This window comes from Egretta garzetta, unplaced genomic scaffold (assembly GCF_000687185.1).
Source record: "Egretta garzetta isolate BGI_Z169 unplaced genomic scaffold, ASM68718v1 scaffold514, whole genome shotgun sequence".
NCBI lineage: Eukaryota > Metazoa > Chordata > Aves > Pelecaniformes > Ardeidae > Egretta > Egretta garzetta.
The window spans coordinates 770,741-791,931 of NW_009259483.1; the positions used below are offsets into that span (position 1 = coordinate 770,741).

Sequence of the window (21,191 nt, forward strand, 5' to 3'; positions counted from 1 at the left end):
TCTGAACCAGAAGTTCAATAGCCAACTCCTGCCTCACCAGATGACCTCCTTCACTGAGCCATATCTACTCTAGACTCTCCACTATAACAACTTGGGAAGACTCAGAGATGCAAAACATCTTCATAGCATTACTCTTTCTCAGAATACATGCAACATCCGAATTCCTTCCCACCTCAGAAAAGAAACACTTGGAAAATCTTCAATACCACCATGGCAGCTGCATTCTCCTGCCTTTGGAAATGGTTGCTCAAATTTAACCTTAAGCTCGTTAAGATCTGTACACATGCCTTCTTCCACCTACCATGGTTCTGGGAAGCTACCACTACCCACTATCTACCCACTGAAGGATATGGTTCTTCCAGCTTTCCATGGGAAGTGGGTCTTCTGAGAAGCTCCTGGACTCAGTGAAAATTAAACAAATAGGCAAGATGAACAAAACAACTGGTTCAGTGTGACTGAGCAGCTCTCCCAAGCTACTCAACCTGTAAGTCTGAGTGGGCAGAACTCAGGCAGCAAAGCTGTGGCCAAACAGATGGGAACTGTAATCACCTGTAGTAGCACAGCAGCAAGCAAGAAGGAATGTGCAAGTAGGGCCAGGAGAACATCCTCCTCCAAACCCCTTCACATCACACTTACAACTGCTGTGTAAACAATGCCTCATCTTCGTACACATTAACAACAGGTTATTAATGGTCAAGTTCACTCTTCCTCTCGAGGAGAGATTCCTACCCCCAGCATAAACACCTGGGCCTGGCAAACTGCTGCTGCCATCCCAGTTAGACTTCCATTACACACGAATCAAAAAAGCTAACCCTACCTCTCACCAAAACCGAGAACATCAGTACAAGGACGTGCATTAACAGCTCGCCTACACTGCCAGAACAGCAGCAGGAGCGGGACCAACCTATCGACAGAGATAACGTTAATCCTGTTTCCTCTGAAGTCAATGAGAGATTGGAAATTCACCACACTAAAGCCAAAATATAATCTTAGATCAGAGACAGCTTGGACCCCTCTACAGAGCATAAAAATTTACAAATCTATAAAGCAATGTCTCTCTGATACAAAAGCGCTTCAGCCCTGTTTTAAGCATATAAAAGAGTGCTTACTAACATCATAGGCTTTATCCGACTATGCCAATGCTAATGCCCCATCAGCAAAGTTTCTACACAGCTGTCCTTTTCTTACATTAAACAAGTTCTGCATGACACTGCATCCAATAAACCTTGCTCCTACTACTGGAAGAGAAAAGAACTGATAATGGCAGAGCAGATCTTGATTAAAGGGGTAAACAAATATTTGTCTCAGCAAGAGCGCTGGTGCATGTCTCACTGGAAACATGGCCAAAAGTAACGTTGGCTGTTGTCATCACAAGTGCCTGATGGGTGAAAATATTGCTTCAGTGAATACCGTGCAATTCTCACAAGCCTCCTAGTTCTTGTTGCCATAGCACTCATACATGCTTATGGAATGTACAGCTCACTTATGGCTGCATGAAAAAATGAAGCCCAGATGAAATATGCTCTGAGTGCTTACCAGGGAGCTATTTCAATGATCTACAATCCATCAGTGGATGGACAGAGAGCACAGCTCATTAAAGCAACAGTAGAGCTTGCTGCCATGACTTTGCTCTTATTGAAATATCATTCAGGTAAGAATAAATAAATATGTAAGATCTGCCCAACTGAGAACCGTTATGAGGGAATTAACAGAAACACGGCTGTTCAACTAAAAGACAGACAGCATTAACAGCTCTCCCGTTTAGAAAGGAAGGAAGACGGGAAGCTTGTAAAATGTGTGCTGTTGAAGCCCCAGCATTTCAAAAGGCTGTCAAGAGGCATAAGCTGCATGTCTAGTCTTAAATACCTTGCTCCAAGGACAGCCAGAAAGGTTGCCCTTAGGGAGTAGCAGTGCTTAAAAGGAGCGGCTTGATGAGATTGACAGCTTAAAAAGAAAACTAATGACCTAAATCCAAGATGTGACTTGCTTAGAGACTCAAATAGCTATTTGGAGGCTAGGAATCCCAAGATCATCCTAACAAGGGATTCTACTGATAAAATTATAATTTCTTTGCCACCAAATACTTTGTGCAAACTTTGATACTCAGACATACACAGGGTTTCTCTACAGAATACAAAATACAGTGAGCCAAGGCAGGATGGAGGACACAGATTCCAAATGCAACCACTATCAAACAGTAATGTGCTATGGAAGAAATTTGGACCATTGATTTAAATTGCCATTTTGCCATTATGTAATCAGTTTTCTTCTTTATCCTTTACAAAAAGCAAATAAAAGAAAATATGAGTATTTTGGTCTTCCCTGCAGATACGTTAGTCACATTATTCAACCTTCTGCTAGAAGAAGGGCATACAGACCATCAGCAACTACCAAACACGGTTTTGTACTAACCGAACAGGTGCATTTCTGTGGTTTAATTTAAATCACTCAGTGTTGAAACACGGTGGTGGCTTAAACTGCTGCCTTTTCCTGGCTTGTTACTGCCACTTCACCTACAACTGCATATACGTCAGGAAGCAATGGAGGAGTGGGTACATTGCATAACCATCATTATACGCAAGCCAGATTCAACAGACCCAGCAAGGCTGACTCGTGTCTGACGCCAGGTAGCAATGAAATTACATTTTAATTAGTCAAGACATTAATTGTTAACATTTTTACAGTAATACTCAAGCACAATTTCTACATCTAAAGCCCTGTACAAACGTAATACACAGAGCAGTCCTACCCTATCACCATACACAATTAAGGAGGCAGAAGACAGGGACGGGGAAATGGTCATGTCTAGAGGCACATACTAAATCAACGATAAAAGCATTACAGATGCATAGCCATATGCATTATGTAAATAGGCCTAGAATAAGTTTATGCAATCAGTAGCCACTTATGAATGTTTGAGAAGCACTTTTTCTTTGTGCTGCATTTGAAACAATCCTCTTTGCTTACTAATGAAAATACGCCTCTGGAAACGTGAAAACATGAGATTAAACCTTTATCTATAAAAAGACAAAAAACAACTCCGCTTCCCAAGTCTTCCTCTTGTACTATAAGCAGACAAATACAAACGTGGCTCATTGACTTCCATGGTCAGTGCTCCCGGTATAGGGTTCAATAATAACTAATTCATCATGACATGATAAACATAACCACAATCACAGGATGGACCTGCAAATATTTATGCATTTACTAAACTTCAAGAACATTAAGTCAGTTGAGCATGTATTAAAGCAATTGTAGATCAAAAATTATAGACCAGATCCCCAAACTTTTACTCAAAGATAAAGGAATCAGATGCGTAAGTAGAAATAGGTTAAAACATCTCTATGCTTCCTTGCCTGTGTGGATCACATATAAATAAAAACCCATGTTACTCACAGCTGTAAAAGCGTTTAGGGAAAACACTACAATGACTACTAATGAACACCCCCTATTTACATGATTGCTCATGCTAGAAATGCTAATATAGCTGCCTATAAACAACTTACAGGTTTGAGAACTTGACCAATGCTCAACCAGGGGATTTAAAAAAAAAAAAAAAAACAACCAAAAACCGATGCAACAAAAGCAAATGATCAGGCACCATGATTACCACATTAGAAAAGGCTCAGCATTTAAGGTATACAGTTCATGAGCAAGCCTAAAGTGCCCAAAAAGCTGCTTTCAAATAAACGGTGAGTGCTCAAATAATCAGTTCTGTTTGAAAACAATGAAATGAAAAAAGAAGAGGCCAGTTCCTTCAGTTTAATTTTCCCAGTATTTTAGCATGCTTTCAAAATGATTAGTCATTTGAATGAGGATTTACAGGAAGGAAGGAAGGATTCCTGCAGTTGCACACATTAAAAGGTTGGACTCTGCTTGCGGCATTGCAGGACACAACTGTCCTTTTGGAACAGTCTCACACTTGGGAGCAATTACAGCTTATTTATTTATACACCTACCCACCATCCACTGGAATATGGGTATCGCAAAACAGACAATAGCTATCTGGCATTTCAACTGTCACATATGTTCAAATACAAAGAAATGTTGTATAAGAAACTTTTGATGAGTCCCTTCAGAAATGCAAATGGACAAAGGAGGGAAACAGGTCATGGAAAACTGCAAAAACCCACAATAGCACAAAGAATTGTTAAGAAAGATGATAGGAGAGGTTAAAAATAAATAAGAAAGATGATATAGGAACAAAGATAATATGAGAGAAATTCAATCTGCACTCAAGTTACCTAGGAAACAGAGTGTCTGCGTGGTGAGTGGTTTATAGAGAAAAAAATAGCATTGTTTAGAAAAAACAGCTTTTCAGAGAATCGCACAAACTTATCAAACAGACCTACGGAAACAAAGAGGCAGTTCAAAATCCCACCATGCCTAACGACCGCTGTTTGCAAAGTTTTAACTCAAAGAAGTTTAAAATAGACATGTTGTAAATCTCTGAAGGCAAGCATTTATAATGGATTTAGCAGTGCAGTCTGCAGTTTTGCCCTTGCAATATTAACGATGATTTTCAGAAAAAAGGTCCCTATATACACATACAAAATAATCTAAATTTGAGATTAAAAAAGAGAAAGTATTAAACATTTAGATTTGGGATTAAAAAAGAGAAAGTATTAAACATTTAGATTGGGGGAGTTAGATTTCAAATCCTAATTTTAAAAAAAACAACCCAAAAATGCTACTTTACTACTTCTAGATAAAACTACCTTTTTCCCCTCCCTCCTTTTAATCCTTAATAGTACCTGCTCTGGGTATATAAGCAATACGCAATTTGAGGCTAATGACAACAGAACTCAGGAAGGTCATCTCTCATCCTTCTCACCCAATTTTCAATGACTCACGACATGCAACTGTGAATGGCTATAGCCAGACTACTGGCTGTCATGGTAATAAGCTGCATGAAAATTAAGAACTGGAAAAGCATTTTATGTTCATGCAGCCTTCAGAACTGGTGAAAACAATTCTTCTCAACTCATCAAGGGAAAAGAGTTTCCTCAAAAGGCTTGTGATGTTCAGGACAGACTTTTTTTTTTTTGCCCAGAATAGCCAGCAAGTAGGCAGCTCAGGCCCCTCTGGAACTACATGGAGGCATCCCAGATACTGGGTAATCTGGATGTGGCGCCTTTTAATTTCTCTCAATCTTCTTCTTCTTTTCTAATTCCTCCATCTCTTCAAAAACATTTTTGGTATGATTTTCTTTTTCTGTGGGGAGATAGTTTCAGCTTTATACTGATGTAGGATAGAGAAAAAAGGGGGGGAGGGGGTGGTGGAATTCAGAATCTTACTGTTTTCACAGGATGAGAAAAACAATCCCACCCAGCTGCAGCAGCTAGGAAGGCATCTTTCCCTTTTTGCAGGAGTATATCACGCAGCCTGTTCTTCACATTATCTCCTCCAACTACTGTTGCTCTCATATAGAATTTCAGAGGAAAAATGGAAACAGATGGCCTGCTAGCTTTTCAGGGTAAACGACAAGCATTGTGTGGGTCACCAGTCTGAAAACCACAGCTTGGAAGCCTTTAATCTATCTATTTGACGTACCTCTATGATGACCACTTTGACAGTACCTTAAAAGCAAAGATACTATTCTAGGGTGGGAACATGTAGAACTTCATTTTATGTCTATTTAAAGAATACAAATACTCTCTAATCTGACAAAAACCAATCCAGTCCTTTGAAACCTTCTTCCAAGCTACTTTTCTGATTCGGGGAAAAAGCTAACAAAAACTTTTTTAAAATGTCAGAAAATTTGAAAATAAGCACTGGTTCAGGGATAAATACCAATACTGAAGACCAGAAAGTGGACTGGCCTTCTATCTCATAACAAGATGGCTGAGTGACTCATAACTGCAGGCTAGCGCCAGCGTGGCCCACAACTTGGTAGGAAAGTATTACCTCAATATCTTAAGGACCCCTCTCTTGGTTGACTGACCCTAGGGTAAATCACCAAAGAAACAGAATGAGACGATGACAGCCTTATACAAAGCCCCACCTTCCTGCCCATAAGTATTAGCAGAAAGTGCTATAAATCCAATATTTGTCTTTTCTGTTTGTAGGTCACATTTCCAATTGCACAAGTAATGATGAAGACAGACAGACAGCCATTTCCACAGATCGGTCGCGGCACAGCCTCTCTTCAGTTTTGCATGGTGCAACTGGTCATGGATTTTGTGACAGGGAAGGATTCCATGAGTCATCTCATGCTGTCACTCCATGGTGTGGTTACATAAAAGAATGATGCAGTGCATTTGGACCACATTGGTTCTTGATGAACCACAGATGTTGTTTTGATTTCATGAGATCCCAAGTCCAGACAGCAGATAGCCCTTTTTCAGTCGTGTGGATATTTGTTCTTAAGAAGTCCCAAAGGTTAGAAGCTGGTGCTGGGGCTGTCCATTTATGAGGAAGTTCCACCAAATGAAATTTACTCCACCAGCAAGTGTTTTCCCCACATACAAGGCTGTTCTGGTGACATATGGCAAGAGACTTTGGAGTCACATAGACTCTGACAGAGCCATGGTCTTAAACTGTTTATTCTTATGACTGTAAAGCTCTGTATATAACAACCACTGAAAAAGATGATGAAGGATAATGGAAATCTCTTGTCTTTGCCCAGCTGGCTGCTGCTTAAAAGTTCTTTCTGTTAAGAAGCTACACTCCTGTAAATTAACGTTGCAGTCACTTACTAAAAAACTTGAGGCATGTATGTGTTTCCATACTGGCTTCTTCAATTTCCACTTAACACACAAATCAGCATACAAATTCAGTTGCCTCCTAAGTCCAATATAAGCCATCATCAGGTTAACCAGGCTAGGGAGTAGTGGACGCACATGATGCCTGGAGACCTTGAGAAGTCAGCAGCAACACACACTTCTCTTTCTTTACTTTGAGCCTAGGCCCTACTAACTGGAAAGTGATCTATCCAAAAATGTATCTATAATCTCTGCATGGCTTCTAGATAGAAGTTTTCACATTTTATGGCAGTAACTGACCCCACTCTTAACAGGTTCAACAGAAGCCAAAAGTTAAACCAGCACAGCTCCATCTTGCCCGTCCAAATGATCTGCAGCACAGGGTGGCAGAGTCTGGCCATAAGAATGCTTTGAATCCACAGAAGCTAGAACACGACCGTGAAGAGGTAAACCATTTTAATAGCACACTACATTTGTCAGCAAGGAAATGGCATTGCTGCTGCCTTACACATACATCTTCTGGGACTAATAGTGGCTTTCAGCATGTGGCAATGGCGTTGAAAAAAAAAAATAATAAAACAGTAAAATCTCAACATTGCAGTTGCTGCTCTCTCAACAGAAACCCAGAGAGCAGTAAAGCTCTGACCTGAGCTGCCCATCAGAGCTCTCCATGATTCAACTCCCAGCTTTTTCTCTTGGCTCTGAGCTCTGGGGCAGAAAAGGAGCACTTGAGTGAGACTGCAATGCCAGCAGGGAAGCAGAAGTATCCTGGACATGAAAGCTGTTCCCAGTGGGATAGAAGCAAGAAACAAAAAAACACCCAGTTGTGCCAATCCTATCACCAAATATCACTCAGAGATACCACCCCTGCCCCTGTAACTCAAAAAAAGAGAACACCACATACAGTCATCTTGTGACCACATCACAGCCCTCCTTTGCAGGGGGATTGTAGAATACAGTATGGCTAAAGCTTAAAAATACATACATCAGTTCATAGTGATTTACTAATCAAATCTTCACTTTGAAGGGAGAGAACAGAACAGTAACTCACTGGAGATGTTGTTAATCGAAGGATCGCTCCATTTTTAATTTCATTACGATTCTGAAAGAGAAAAATCCAAAAGGTTTTATTTAAGACTCACATAAAAACATGAACATGCATTGAGCAGAATGCCACACTAAACCAGCAACAGTACTTTCCCCTGTCCGCATGCAAAAGCTTCACTCTTTCATACATGAGCTAACATCTATACAGTATTTTCCCCACCGAGGCATATTAACATTAGCTCCAAGAAATAGGCGGCTGTTCACATGATATTTAACCAATCTGAACCCTTTCAAGAATGACTTCATGTTTTTCAAAGTTTAGCTTCCACTGGCAACTTCTAAATACTTCTTTGAAATATATTGTCCACGGTGCCTGGCTCTGGTATTGTGCTACATAGTTGAGGAGTTCGTAAGTTTGCTGAAACCTGTCATTAAACATCTGCAGGATTTAAAATGTATCCCACTGGCTCTCCATTTTCTATAACAAGAACATGCTGACTTAAACCACTGGAACCAACCCGCTGAGCTCTGCCACCACGGCTTTGCATTCTCCCTCAAAGTAAAAAAAGCATCGCTGTAAGCGGTAAGTAAAGTGCAAACATGCCATAAGTCATTCTCCTTACCCCGCTGGAAGAAAGAGGTGGCATTAAACATTTTATTTTGGTTAAGCTCACATAACGTGTTCAATTAAACTAAAGCTATGGGTAGATAAAAAGCTGCCATGGCGTAAGCTATGGCGTAGGCTTACAGTATCCTCACAACTTTGTGGTCAACGCCCACGTGGTCTTGCCCTGCAGTAAGCCTAGGGGAGCCTGCCCCTCTTTCAACAAGCTACCTCCTGCTCACCACAGGTTAAGAGAATACAGCACCTAGCACAGTGAACATACTAACAGGTACTGACTGTGCACAGAGGGATGCAGGCACAACTTTGTTCATGGTTCAATAGCTCGTTCATCAGCCATTACCCTAATTCATCAAAGGAATCAGAGGAATCCCTAAGAGTTTGAAAGAGAAGAGCTAATTTTGTTCTAAACACCACATTGAAGGCTTTCTGCAGACTGGTGTTCAGCCAAAAAAATGAAGGTGCATTTCTTCTCAGGCAATTTTTCCCAAATTCATTTCATCCTTCTTGCTCCCATTCTGATACATCTCAAATCCAAAATGCTAAAACAGGATAAATCTTGCCTGAAACCAGGTCAAGTAGTCCCAAAATAAAACTCTAGTACCTTCTCTCTTTCTTGGTACCCAAGTCCTCTGTGGGATTGGTTCTAGCTATACAGAAGATCATTCTCCACCCACTAACACTTCTTCACTCTAGCTGAAATAATTGAAGTGCCAGACAACACAGGGGGTACAAGGGAGAAGCTTTTTTTACAGCTTCCTTGCTTACATACGCATATAACTCATCTCAGCCCTTCGCAGTCTCCTCCTGCCAGAAGAGCCCCAGGGAGGCCAGCCAGGCTGTACTTAAGAGAGGGGCAAAAAAGGGTGAGCAGCTAAGTATGGGGTGACTTCCCACAGCACTAACAAAGTGCCAGATTTTCTCCTCTTGTAGTAAAACAGCACCAGACCCAGCTACGTCTCGTCATGTCTAAGGAATCTGTATGAAGTGGCAGCAGTGCATTTGTGCGGTTTAATCTAAATCAGTGTTGAAACAAACTCACTTTGCAAACAGTTGTGGTGGCTTAAACTGTTAGCACCTCATGGATTTGTGGAACTAAATAGAAATAATTGCTTTAGGACAGTCAGTCAGCATAGGCTAAATCTGTCTCCACCAACAGTTTAGGCCAAGGCACTGGACCTCAGCTGTGTTAGGCCAGAGTACATGCATGCACACATACACACAGGGTTCCATCAGCTTTACTTGGAAGGTAGCAAAGCCCACCATGCAACAACATTAAAAACTGTTAGGGAATCAGACAAAACTTAAACAACTTAAAACTGTACCAATCACTTTCAGAAGTGGAAGTTCACCGATATCCTTATGAAAATACTGGAGCTAAGTAAATAGACTGTTCTTAAACATAAGTAAGAGCACCCACACAGGCTTATTTTTTTTTCAGCAACATAACTTTAAGCTCAAAGTTTCTTATGTTTCCTGCTCTAATTAACACGAACTACCAAATCAGATGTACAAATTACTTCACAGTTTAGCACGCTAAATCGCTTCATGAGGGCCACAACAAGCATCTCTGCAAACACGAGGTACCAGGCTCTGTGTGAGAAGGCTACGCTACGGTCTCAGAAGGTCCAAGGAGTTTGCTGAACAGCGGAGTACTACTGCGAGGCGGGGTGCCTCCCTCATCACCCTCCTGCCCGCGCGCTCCCTCCTCTACCTTGCACCAGCTCTGACATGGGACAGACCTGTTCAAGGGGTCAATCACACCATCTCACTAAGCTGGCAGAAAGCAGCCCTGGCAGGAAAGAAAGGAGAGTTTTCTGTCAGGTTAATAAACAGAAATGAGCTCAGCGAGGATTGAGCACCAGTATTCCCTCTTTGGGAGCAGGGAAGGGGTAGGGGAAAGAGAACAAGGAGAAGCATGAGGAGGAATTATACCTTCCCTCTTTGGGAGGAGCAAGCTGTCAGCCCCAATTACATTATTTCGCAGTTGCTTCAGGCTGAAACCGTATTCCACAGTTTGTTCCACTACAGTAGCTTTGTCACAAGCCGAAACCCTAACCCATAAAAAGCTGGGCTTAACCTGATATACTCTCTACAGTCATGCATGCAGGTTAAAAAATAAACCTCTAATTACATAAGGACACTTACAGATTGCATAGATTAAATCTACAACCAATCTAGCAAGTGAAAAACACCTTGTTAAAAATGCGCTATTTCTCTGTAGTGAGAGGAATTTAAAAACAAGTGTAAAAAAGGAAGCCGATAACCTGGTTAAAGTTCAGATACCACATATGGATAAAGCAAGTGAAATACTGTTCTCCAGAGTGACCGTATGTCAGCAGGTTATATATAAAATAGCAGAGGAAAAAGAACACAGAGTACCCAAAAGCATCGCTGTAAGTTTTGTTCGGAATCTTTCTGTTTGTTTATCAAGCCAAGCCTGAAACACCAAAGCTTTCAGACTCAAAGTTGCAATGCCTGTCAGAGCCCACAGCACACAAAGCACGAAGACCTTTCTCTCACCATGCCTCTCTCAGAGCAAAGTGCGTAAGCCTGCCCTATACTGTAAATTCAATCACTGCTATCGCAAGAGATAGAGAGCTCATCTTCAACTCCTGATTTAGACAAAGGCTTAAGGAAAACTGCCCGTGCCCTCTCTCTGACAGTATTCAAAGTACAAAGTCTCTAACACAGCAGGCTAGCCGAAGCTTGAAAAGGGTTAGCTGTTCCCCAATCAAAAATCCAATTTTGTTTATCCAGTCTAAATAATGACTTAAGCACCTACCAAGAAACAGCGTGTAAGCGTACAATTAAGCCAAGAGGATTTCCTACATTAACTGTGTGATGCAGTAGTCAGCATGCCAGTTAATTTCAATTGCAGCATTTACACACAGTTAATCTGCTTAGTATTAGGGACAGCATCCTGTGGATTTCGTTTCCGGGATAACAGAATGTCATTCCAAGACAGCAGCCCAGCTTTAGCAATTGGACTCATAAGCACCACTGCTACCCAGGACAGGGCACACCACCACCACAAACCTCTTCCAAGACATTTCTGATCTGTTTCTCAAGTGTACATCAGGTTTGTAAATATTGTTCATGCTGTTGATCTGTATTAGGGAAGCTTAATTCCTGGGCAGAGAGAGAACTAGTGGAAGAGCACTACCCAAAATGCCCCTAAAAAAACTCCGTAACAAGAAAAAAAGATTTGTTATAGATGTCACCTAGGACTAAGACAGCAGTTATATTACGGATACAAATAAGCTCCATTTGCAATATTACGTCTAGCAAGAGTCTACACTCACTAGATGATTTTAATCTAATTGAGTAGGTAGTATTGCCAAGCATCATACTGCTGCACGACACTTTCCAAGCCGAGTTTTCAAGTACAATCATGAAAAGACATGAACAACAAAACACAGCAGGAAGTAGAGGGTACCTGGAGAGTTCGCCTTGAGTTTTGACACTGTCTCCCACGGCATTCTCCTAGAGAAGCTGGCAGCTCATGGCTTAGACAGGTATACTCTTCACTGGGTAAAAAACTGGCTGGATGGCTGAGCCCAGAGAGTTTTGGTGAATGGAGTTAAAACCAGTTGGTGGTTGGCCACAAGCGATGTTCCCCAGGGCTCAGTCCTGGGGCCAGTCTTTAATATCTTTCTCAATAATCTGGATGAGGGGATTGAGTTCACCCTCAGTAAGTTTGCAGACGACACCAAGTTGGGTGGGAGTTTCAATCTGCTCGAGGGTAGGGAGGCTCTACAGAGGGATCTGGACAGGCTGGATCAATGCGCCGAGGCCAACTGTATGAGGTTTAACAAGGCCAAGTGCAGGGTCCTGCACTTGGGTCACAACAATCCCATGCAATGCTACAGACTTGCAGAAGAGTGGCTGGAGAGCTGCTTGGCAGAGACAGATCTGGGGGTGCTGGTTGACAGCTGGCTAATCATGAGCCAGCAGTGTGCCCAGGTGGCCAAGAAAGCCAACAGCATCCTGGCCTGTATCAGGAATAGTGTGGCCAGCAGGAGTAGGGAAGTGATCGTGCCCCTGTACTCGGCTCTACCTCAAATACTGTGTTCAGTTTTGGGTCCCTCACGACAATAACACTGAGGTGGTGGAGCGTGTCCAAAGAAGGGCAACGAAGCTGGTGAGGGGTCTGAAGAACAAGTCTTGAGGAGTGGCTGAGGGAACTAGGGTTGTTCAGCCTGGAAAAAAGGAGACTGAGGGGAGACCTTATCACTCTCTACAACTGCCTGAAAGGAGGGTGTAGCGAGGTGGGTATTGGTCTCTTCTCCCAAGTAACAAGTGACAGGACAAGAGGAAATGGCCTCAAGTTGCATCAGGAGAGGTTTCAAGTGGATATTAGGAAAAACTTCGTTACTGAAAGAGTGGCCAAGCATTGGAACAGGCTCCCCAGAAAGGTGGTGGAGTCACCATCACTGGAGGTGTTCAAAAAAATGTGTAGACGTGGCACTTCAGGACATAGTTTAGTAGGCATAGTGGCGTTGGTTTGATGGTTGGACTTGATGATCTTGGACGTCTTTCCAACCTTAATGGTTCTATGATTCTATGACTTCCAACTCCACTAGCTGGAGCAACATGAACCTACATTATCTGCCACCAGATTCTGTTCCTTCTCAAAGTTCTGCCTTTACTGTGCCATAGGCTACTTTACCCAGCACACATGCAGGAGATTTGCATAAACTTGCAGGAGATTTGCATAAACTTGCATCTCAAAGGAAGGCCTCAAGCATTAACAGAGTCCACCAAACCATGGAGAGGGATAAAGGTATGCGAATTCACTTTCAAAATACCCTATCAAAACAGCCAAGCCATTTAGTCAGAGCTTTGCTGGAGACACACTTTGGAAAACTTATGCAAAATTAAAGTTTATTTTGCCATGTAGTTGTCTTATCATTTTAATAGTCTGTTATATCCAGCAAAATGCCTCAAGATTCAGCTCACTGTAACTGGTTGGAATGGAATGTTTTCTTAACATATTTGAGGAAGACCTAGAAGCATTGGTTCCCATGGTTATAGCTCGCTCAGCACTATTCTTTAACCTTGACCAAATAGCTTCCTTCAGACTTCTCTAACTGGGCTAAAGAATGACAGCCAAGAAATCTAAAATTCTTCACGTGTTTATATCATTAAGTAATAGACTCTTCCCTATTTCCACACTGCTATTATTTTATTACACTTTCTCCCAAATTGACAGAACGGCAAGAAATTAGAGCTATGAAATACACTTTAAGTTAGTCATACCATAACATTTTCAAGAGGATGAGTTTGGGCAAGTAGTAACTAAGGACAAAATGATATATAATAGAGTTCATTTCTAAGTCAACAACTCAGGAAAGACAAGCAAAGTCCTTGTTGGCAGACCTCCTTTAAAGGACTGAGTCAATGTGCTACAGCAGTAAACACTGGGCATCATCAGAAGTGGTAATGGGAACTAGACAGAGGCCATCATTTTGCCACGACACAAGAACTTCATGCACCCACATGCAGGGCACTGTGTGCACTTCTGATCTTCACATCGTAAGGAGGACACAGTAGTGTCAGGGAAAATGCAGAGAAAGACGAGTGAAATGCTCAGTGGGATAAAGCAGCTGCCTCACAAGGCAGGGTCTCCTCAGTTTGGAGGGACAAAGGCCAGAGGAAGGAAAGTAGTGGACAAGCTGAATGCAGAACTGTTGTTATCAAGTCCTCCAGTATGAGAACCAGGAGGTAACTTGATGAAAGCAGTAAGGAATCAGTTTAAAGCAGATGAAGAACGTACCTCTTCATTCTGCAGGCAGTGAACTTCCCGAGCTTGCTGTCACAAGAGGCTGTGAAAGCAGGCAGTATCAGCAGGTTCAAGAAGAGATGAAAAAATTTCATGGCCCTTATATGGATACTAAATAGACTAAGTGTAGATGTACCCTCCAAAACCTGTAGTACAACAAATGCAAATGCTGGGGAAGCAGGAAGGGAGTGAAAGCCATCATCAGAACACAACCCTGAATGGCATTTGCTACTGTTGCAGCTGGAGATAAACTATGAGGTTAGATATAACATTCATCTTGTCTTGGTAGGAAATTTCTTAAGTTCATTTCTAGTCACCAAAAACTTCAGTAAGATGAGAGTTAAGAGATACAGGTAATTATCAACATTGTACTACTTGGTATGACAGGACTGTGCTGTTTTAGAAGAAATACTGAGGCAATTAATCTTGTGATAAAATTCCTTTCCTGGGAAGCTGCTGGAAACAGGGAGAAGGTCTTCTAGTTTTTCACGTTAGAATTTGATGACTGCATTTTCCTTTAATTAAGCATTGGTAGTTTGGCTGAAGTTTCTAAAAAGAGGAAGTTTTCTGCATGTTGTTTATCTACCCCTATTCAAGGATTATAGAAGATAGTAAATAAACTGAGTTACACCAGTGGTGCAGTTGCAAGGTGTACCTAATCCAGCGCTACTCTACAGCTCACTGGAGGCACAGTTCTGCACATATCCTTCTAGCAGCGGGCTCCCAACACTCTCTTTACATCAGATCTACCAACATGCAGCAGCATGGTCAACCACCTAACCTTAAAAATGTTACCTCTTCCCCTCCCCTTCATTCAAAAAAAAGAAGGGGGGGGGGGGGGAATCCAGAGTTTTCTTCTGTCAGATCCATGACTTGAACAAACTCACCTTCCAGCAATACAGTCACTAGGATGCTAAGAAGTGAAAGGAATGGAATAAAGGGGGGGGAAACAAAGCTCAACTACCTTTTTCGCCAGCAACCCACAGTTATACCAGCTTGAATGCCACTAAAAACACATCCTAAGAAAAAATCCATACTTTGCATAATTTACTCATTTTCAGGTGGAATGATCTACAAGGGCAACATTATCAGGTACCACTTGCTCTGCAGAGAAGCAGAGGTATTACACTGTGGGCAGACATCCTTTTGACACATTAAAAGAAGTTACACACAAGTTATTTTTAACCTAGATCAGTTCCCCAATTCAAGCAACCACACAGACAGTTGTACCAGTAACACGGAATGGATGGGCAGATAAAGAGCAGCCCCATCATTCTCTGGTAAGTCAGAATGCAAGAGCTGCACCCTGCAAAATAAACACCAGGAAATGACAGACTTAGCTGGGCTCATACTCCTGCTGGTGAGATCATGTGGGGAAATCAGAACAGGGAACTGCTATGGACACAAAAAAAAAAAAAACCACCAACCCAAAACAACAACCCACCAAAGCCAAATAAGGATTGTCAAATTGAAGTCAGTACTTCAATGCAGTTCACCCAACACATTCGCCCGCAGCACCACTGAGGGGTCAGTGCAGGCGCAGTAGCTCCTGAAGAAGATGCTGCTACTATGAGAAATAGCTGAAGACCCAAGCCAAGACCGTGGTTCACAGCCACTTTTGCCAAATCAAAGCACAGCTTGCTACCATAAAGCAGAATCTTTCTTTTCAGTCTCTTGCTCATTCCTACTACTGGTTTTATGTGGCATAAACAGTTGTATAGCTATTTGATGAGCCAACAAGGAAACTAAACCAGCTGAAATTTTTATCATTTTGGGTTTTGCCCAGTTTGTAAGGGAAAAGACAGGAATAAGCACCATAGTATAAGCAGGAAAGAGGGCCAAGCTCATTTTGCAAGCACCACATTTGGAACCACACTGAGACATCTTTAAGGGGAAGTTTGAAGGTACGCACGCTTCTCTAACATGTACATCCTACTCCCTTGCCTGAACCCTTCCTCTCAGACACAGAGACACTGTAGGTAAAACATCCCTTCTCCATTTGCGACTACAGTCCAAATTTGCCAGCAAGTTCATTCTGCATCAGCCCAAGCCAGTTCCACAAGCAACCGAGAAACATGAAAGCTCACAGCTGTTAGAAAGAGCAAAGTTTCGTTCCTCTTCCTAACCTTCCTTCTTCCTTCTCTGCAGCCCATTCTAGGATATGATTCAAGGGTCCTGCCCCACCCTTACATCAGATCAGGCAGACTTTTTATTAAGGAAATTTAATGAATTGAAGTGGCAGAAAATTATCTCCCCTTGCCACCACCTCCAAAAATTGCCAAAAAAAAAAAAAAAAAAAAAAAATGCTGCAGCCAGCAGAAATTAAGTGACAGGATCTCATGGGGAAGGGAAGAAATCAGTACTGTCCCCTTTCAGCAGTGAGCTGTGATGTCTGTTCACCACACCTTTTAAAACTACCCATCTATCTAAATAGGTTGTTCTTTAAGTTTGAAGACAATTTAAAGAGCATTTTTCTATCAATCAGACAGATCTTAAACAGAACTGTTTGCTATCAGCTGAACCCAAATAGTCGCACTGTGCTTGTGGTATACCATACCAGTATACCATACCCATCTTCAGTGCTGCAACAGAAAAACAAACCTTTCCAGAGTCTTTCCTTGCTCATGATTACTCGTGAGGCAAAATTACAAACTAAATTCAAGAAAATAAGTATCTATACAGCTTTTTAAATATACACTCGATCCATCTCATCAGCCTTGATGTAGAACTAAGGAACTAAATAGAAAATATTGTCATCCCAAATATTTTAAAAGGAGGCAAGCAGAAGAATTAAGCTGTTCATGCTGGGGCCAGAAAGTGTAACAGGTTGACAGGACAGAATTCTTTTCTTTGGAAAATTCAGCATAAACGTGAAGTCCTACAAAATTACTCCTAAAAACTAGGACTAATTTGCTAAGAGAAAGATGACCACTGTTCTTGAAATGAGCCTGAATGAAGCAGGATTGAAAGTGTTTTAGTGTACGGATACTCAAGTTTTACTTCTGTCCACTGGAGAAATATACTAGTGTCTCCTAGTTTTTACTGGAGTACCCAGGGCTGTGTTACCAGCATCCATCAAGCAGGCAGGAGGGCGGCCACGCTGACTCCATGTGCTGCCCTTATCGTTAGGAATTTCTGCAGGGCTGTGCAGACGCCCTAAAATAGTAAGAAACTTGTGAATATGAGGGAAATACCACGTGTCCTATCAGTGGCAGAGAAAAAGGAAAGTTGGGCATAGTTTGGTCCAGGCCAAATCCGGATTGGAATCTGCCATTCATGTAGCATTACTAACAAATGTATTATCAAGAATAATGCAGAATGGCAAACGAGAGGAACAAATCATTTAATACATTGCTCCAGTTCCCAGCCTTCATGCTACTTCTCATTCTCAGCTACTTAAGAAGTAGCAGGTCCTTCAGTGAATCAGAAACCTTCACTATTGAGAATGTTTACTTCCAACTCACTGAAGTTCAATTAATCAGTGAAAACAGATGAATGCTAAAAACGTGAAAGAAAAAAACCTCCAGAAAACCCCAACCCTGCAAGTGGCTCATTTCTTGTCCTGTCATTTGCATATACTCCCACGCAGGGAGCCTGTAATGGCATGGTGGAATTTCACACGAATATACAATTACAGGTTGTATTCAGAAAAAATAGGTCACAAGCAAAAGCACCTTCAAGAAAGAACAAACACTAGGGACTCTACCCAGGTTCCCAGCTCAGGGAAGGCAGGGGGTAGAAGATGTCCCATCCGCAAACACAGCCACGAGCTGAGTAATGACATTGAAAGCAAGGCGGGGGCAGCTCCCTTTGCAAAATAGCACAAAAGTCTCTCAAAATTAATGGAGGGAACTCAGTGTCTGCTCTCCTCCACTTCATGCAATAACACATAAGAATGAAAGGAAAACGTGGGAGTCGGGAATGAAGGAGAAAAACACAGGGAGTCTTCACAGGCGTCAGATGTAAAAAGCTGAAAACAATGAAATTGTGACTGAATAAAAACGGACCGCAGTCAATAAACAGATGAATGAAATGTCCTTCCATTTAAAAGAGAACATAAAAAATGTCACCAGTATCATCACCGTGTGCTGAACATAGCTTGGAGCTGGCTCACAAAGCCCCTCAGCAAGAGTGAGCTAGCCTTTTATTCCTGATAGTTGCTCTGGTGCAGGGTTAAGAGCCACCGCATTCTGCCTCTAGCAGCAAAGCCAGCTTGAACACTGTTCTTCCCCAGCCCCACACTCCAGCAGGGCCCCCTGGCTGATAAACACTGTGGTTTATCGCACTTTCAGATTTGACAAAACAACCATTTTTGAGGCTGCGCTGTAATCTGAACAGCTGCAATGATCCAGCTCCTTCACCAACTTTTTGGGTTTTGAGACCAAATTTGAGCTAATGATGATCCCTCCCAGCCCCAGAGCCCACAGTGGGCAATGCAGGTGCACAAATTGATCTAAAAGAGCCAGACCTCATCTGCAAGGCCAAGGGTGAGCAACGACAGGGGACCAGGCATGCCCACCAACATGCTGCATGAGCCACCTGAATGTCTATCCCTGGATTCCTAGTACTGCCAGCAGAGGAACAAAGTAGACAGATACATAAGCTTTGGTTTTCAGCCTGGGAGCACACACAGCACAAAATTATACAGCTGTTTTCTACTCTTCATATAGCATTTTCTGTTCTAAACCTGAGCTCATCCAGGCTATGGGGTTCCTGAGTTATTACACTTGATGTACACAAGCATCTATTCAGGTACAACCTGGACAGGTTGAAACAAATGTGACTTTTTTATTCTCTAGTATATAGTATCTAGCACAATGAGATCCTGATTCAGAAGTCAGACTTCTAGATGTTTGACCTACCAAAGAAATGCCCCTCCATGATAAGCAAGGCTTTTAAAAAAGACATACCTATTAGAGTAATTAAAAATCAAATATACTGTGATCAAAACACCAGACAGGCTTGAGCTTATGCATTATGCTTGCTTGGTTTCTTCTGCACATAACCTCTTATTTTATTTATCCCATTTTTAAAAAAAAAGACTAAAATACATAATCATTTCCACCGCATTTTCAGGGGCACGGATATAGCTAAACCAGAACCCCAGAGGCAGCACTCCAAACTGCATCTGCTGTGATAAGCCCTGTCTCTAGTAGGAACCCTGGCTGACTCAAGATTTGTTAAAAGACCGCCCTTATACTCTCTGAAGGAGTTACTGCTACTCCTGTAGAGGCATTTTTCCAAATAATACAGCCAGAAAAAAAAAAAGAAGTAAGAGACAGAACTGCTTGGGCGTTGTTTTTATTTATGTATGGTATAATCAGGAATATAGGTCAGCTACAAAAGATAAAGAGTTCTGCATATGACAACCAAAACACAGATGCACTGTTTGCCACCCAAAACCAAAAATATAATTGTAAGCCATGTGTTGACAGTCCCACATTTGTAACATTTTCACTTCAAAGTTTCTTGTTACTTTGTACAAGAATTCATTAATTGCATTTCTTTCTGGTAACTTTAAACATGGTGATATTTTAAAAAGACATCTCTACCTGGGAGGCCGTAAATCAGCAGTCACCCAGGCTCTGCAGAAACATGACCTATACATAATGTTTTCTGCATATGTACAGACATACAATTCACCCTTGAGAGCAGTGAAAAATATTTACTTATTAGAAGTTGTCACCGTCACAAAAGAGCTCTGCTCATGTCCTAGCAAGAGGCAGATTAAAGCAACGTGGGCTTTAACAATTAGTAGTGTAGCTTCATTGAAGTGCATGTATTTGTCCTCATGCCTGGTGTTTTTCACCTTTTAATTCAGAAAGCAACAATTTCCTACTGCACACAAATGAGAGAAAGTATCTAGAAGGGGTGATGGCCCATATAGGCCTCTCTTTACAGCCACTATCCAATAAGCAGTGATAAACAGTGAACAATATCTAATAAAAGTCACAGACATCTGAGTAATACTGGTGGCATTTAGAGCTCTTCTCTCTTATTTATGTGACTCAGAGTCAGACACTCTGCATATTTTCAGTAGGGAATAAACAAACTCAAAGTCCTCTCTGCAGTACAATCCAAAATGTTCTAGAAGACCATCATTTTCCACCCTTATTGCAAGTTAAAGGCAGCCAAAAGCCATCAGACTTCCTTTTATACAGAACAGAAAACATTCCTCTTCTCCAGAGCTCCAGGATCCTGCCCACCAAAGGTGGAGGCAAAGCCTGGAAGATTCCTCTGATTGTATCAGGACAAATTCCTTCAACAAGCCCGAGTATTCACTCAATCCTGGCTTCTTGGAAATAGCCACTGTACAATCAGAATTTAAACACCAACAGGCAAGTTGAATTGTGTCCGGCTTATTGGAAAATGTTGTGTCACAATTCAGGGCAATTAGCAGTAACAGTCTCACTATTTAATTTGGGTGGAGGCAAAACACAGCAGCCAATAATTACTTCAACAGTTTTCCTTGTGGTGGCCTTTGAAGTGTCTGTCAAGTGAAACTTGAAAAGAAAGGAGAAAAAAAACACAAGGGAAAAAGGTGAGATCCCAAACCAAACTGCAACACATTGAGAAGGCTGGCTGGGGTGGCAAACAGTTAAATGAAAAACTGAAACTGGTCTGCTACAAAAAAAAAAAAAAAAAAAAAAAAAAAGCGCAAAAAAAAAGCGGCACTATCTTATGAGCAACTGCTCTAGCTGTCTTGCTAAATTTAGTCTTTCTAAATGCTTAACTGTGCCTAAGTTCCCTTTATTTCTTGGGTGGGGATAAGAATTACAGCAAGAGAAAAGTTAGTTCATGTCTCAGCTGTATTTAGCCAACCCTAAGCAACTATAAAATGCGAAACAAAACCAAAAGATCCTTCCACTTAAGAGTAAGCCAAACTAAACTGATAGCAAGGTAAGCAAGAGGAATCTATGCCTATGCAGCTAGGCTCAGGTCTATTTAGCTCAAAATCCACTGAGGTTAGGGAATCAGCATGTGAACTTCAGCAGGTTTTGAATCGTGCTCTTTTCCCATTGCTTAGAAACTG

The 21,191-nt window shown here is 41.7% G+C and overlaps 1 protein-coding gene across 2 annotated transcripts in view; it reads right to left on the bottom strand.

Annotated features, from left to right (window-relative positions):
* Positions 1-21,191, bottom strand: part of ELMO1 (engulfment and cell motility 1) — a 314,062-nt gene that overhangs the window by 228,633 nt on the left and 64,238 nt on the right. For both annotated transcript variants that reach the window (XM_009637203.2, XM_035892761.1), the window contains exon 5: positions 7,756-7,806. In XM_009637203.2, coding sequence (XP_009635498.1) covers positions 7,756-7,806 — 51 coding nt within the window. The remainder of the gene's footprint in view (positions 1-7,755; positions 7,807-21,191) is intronic.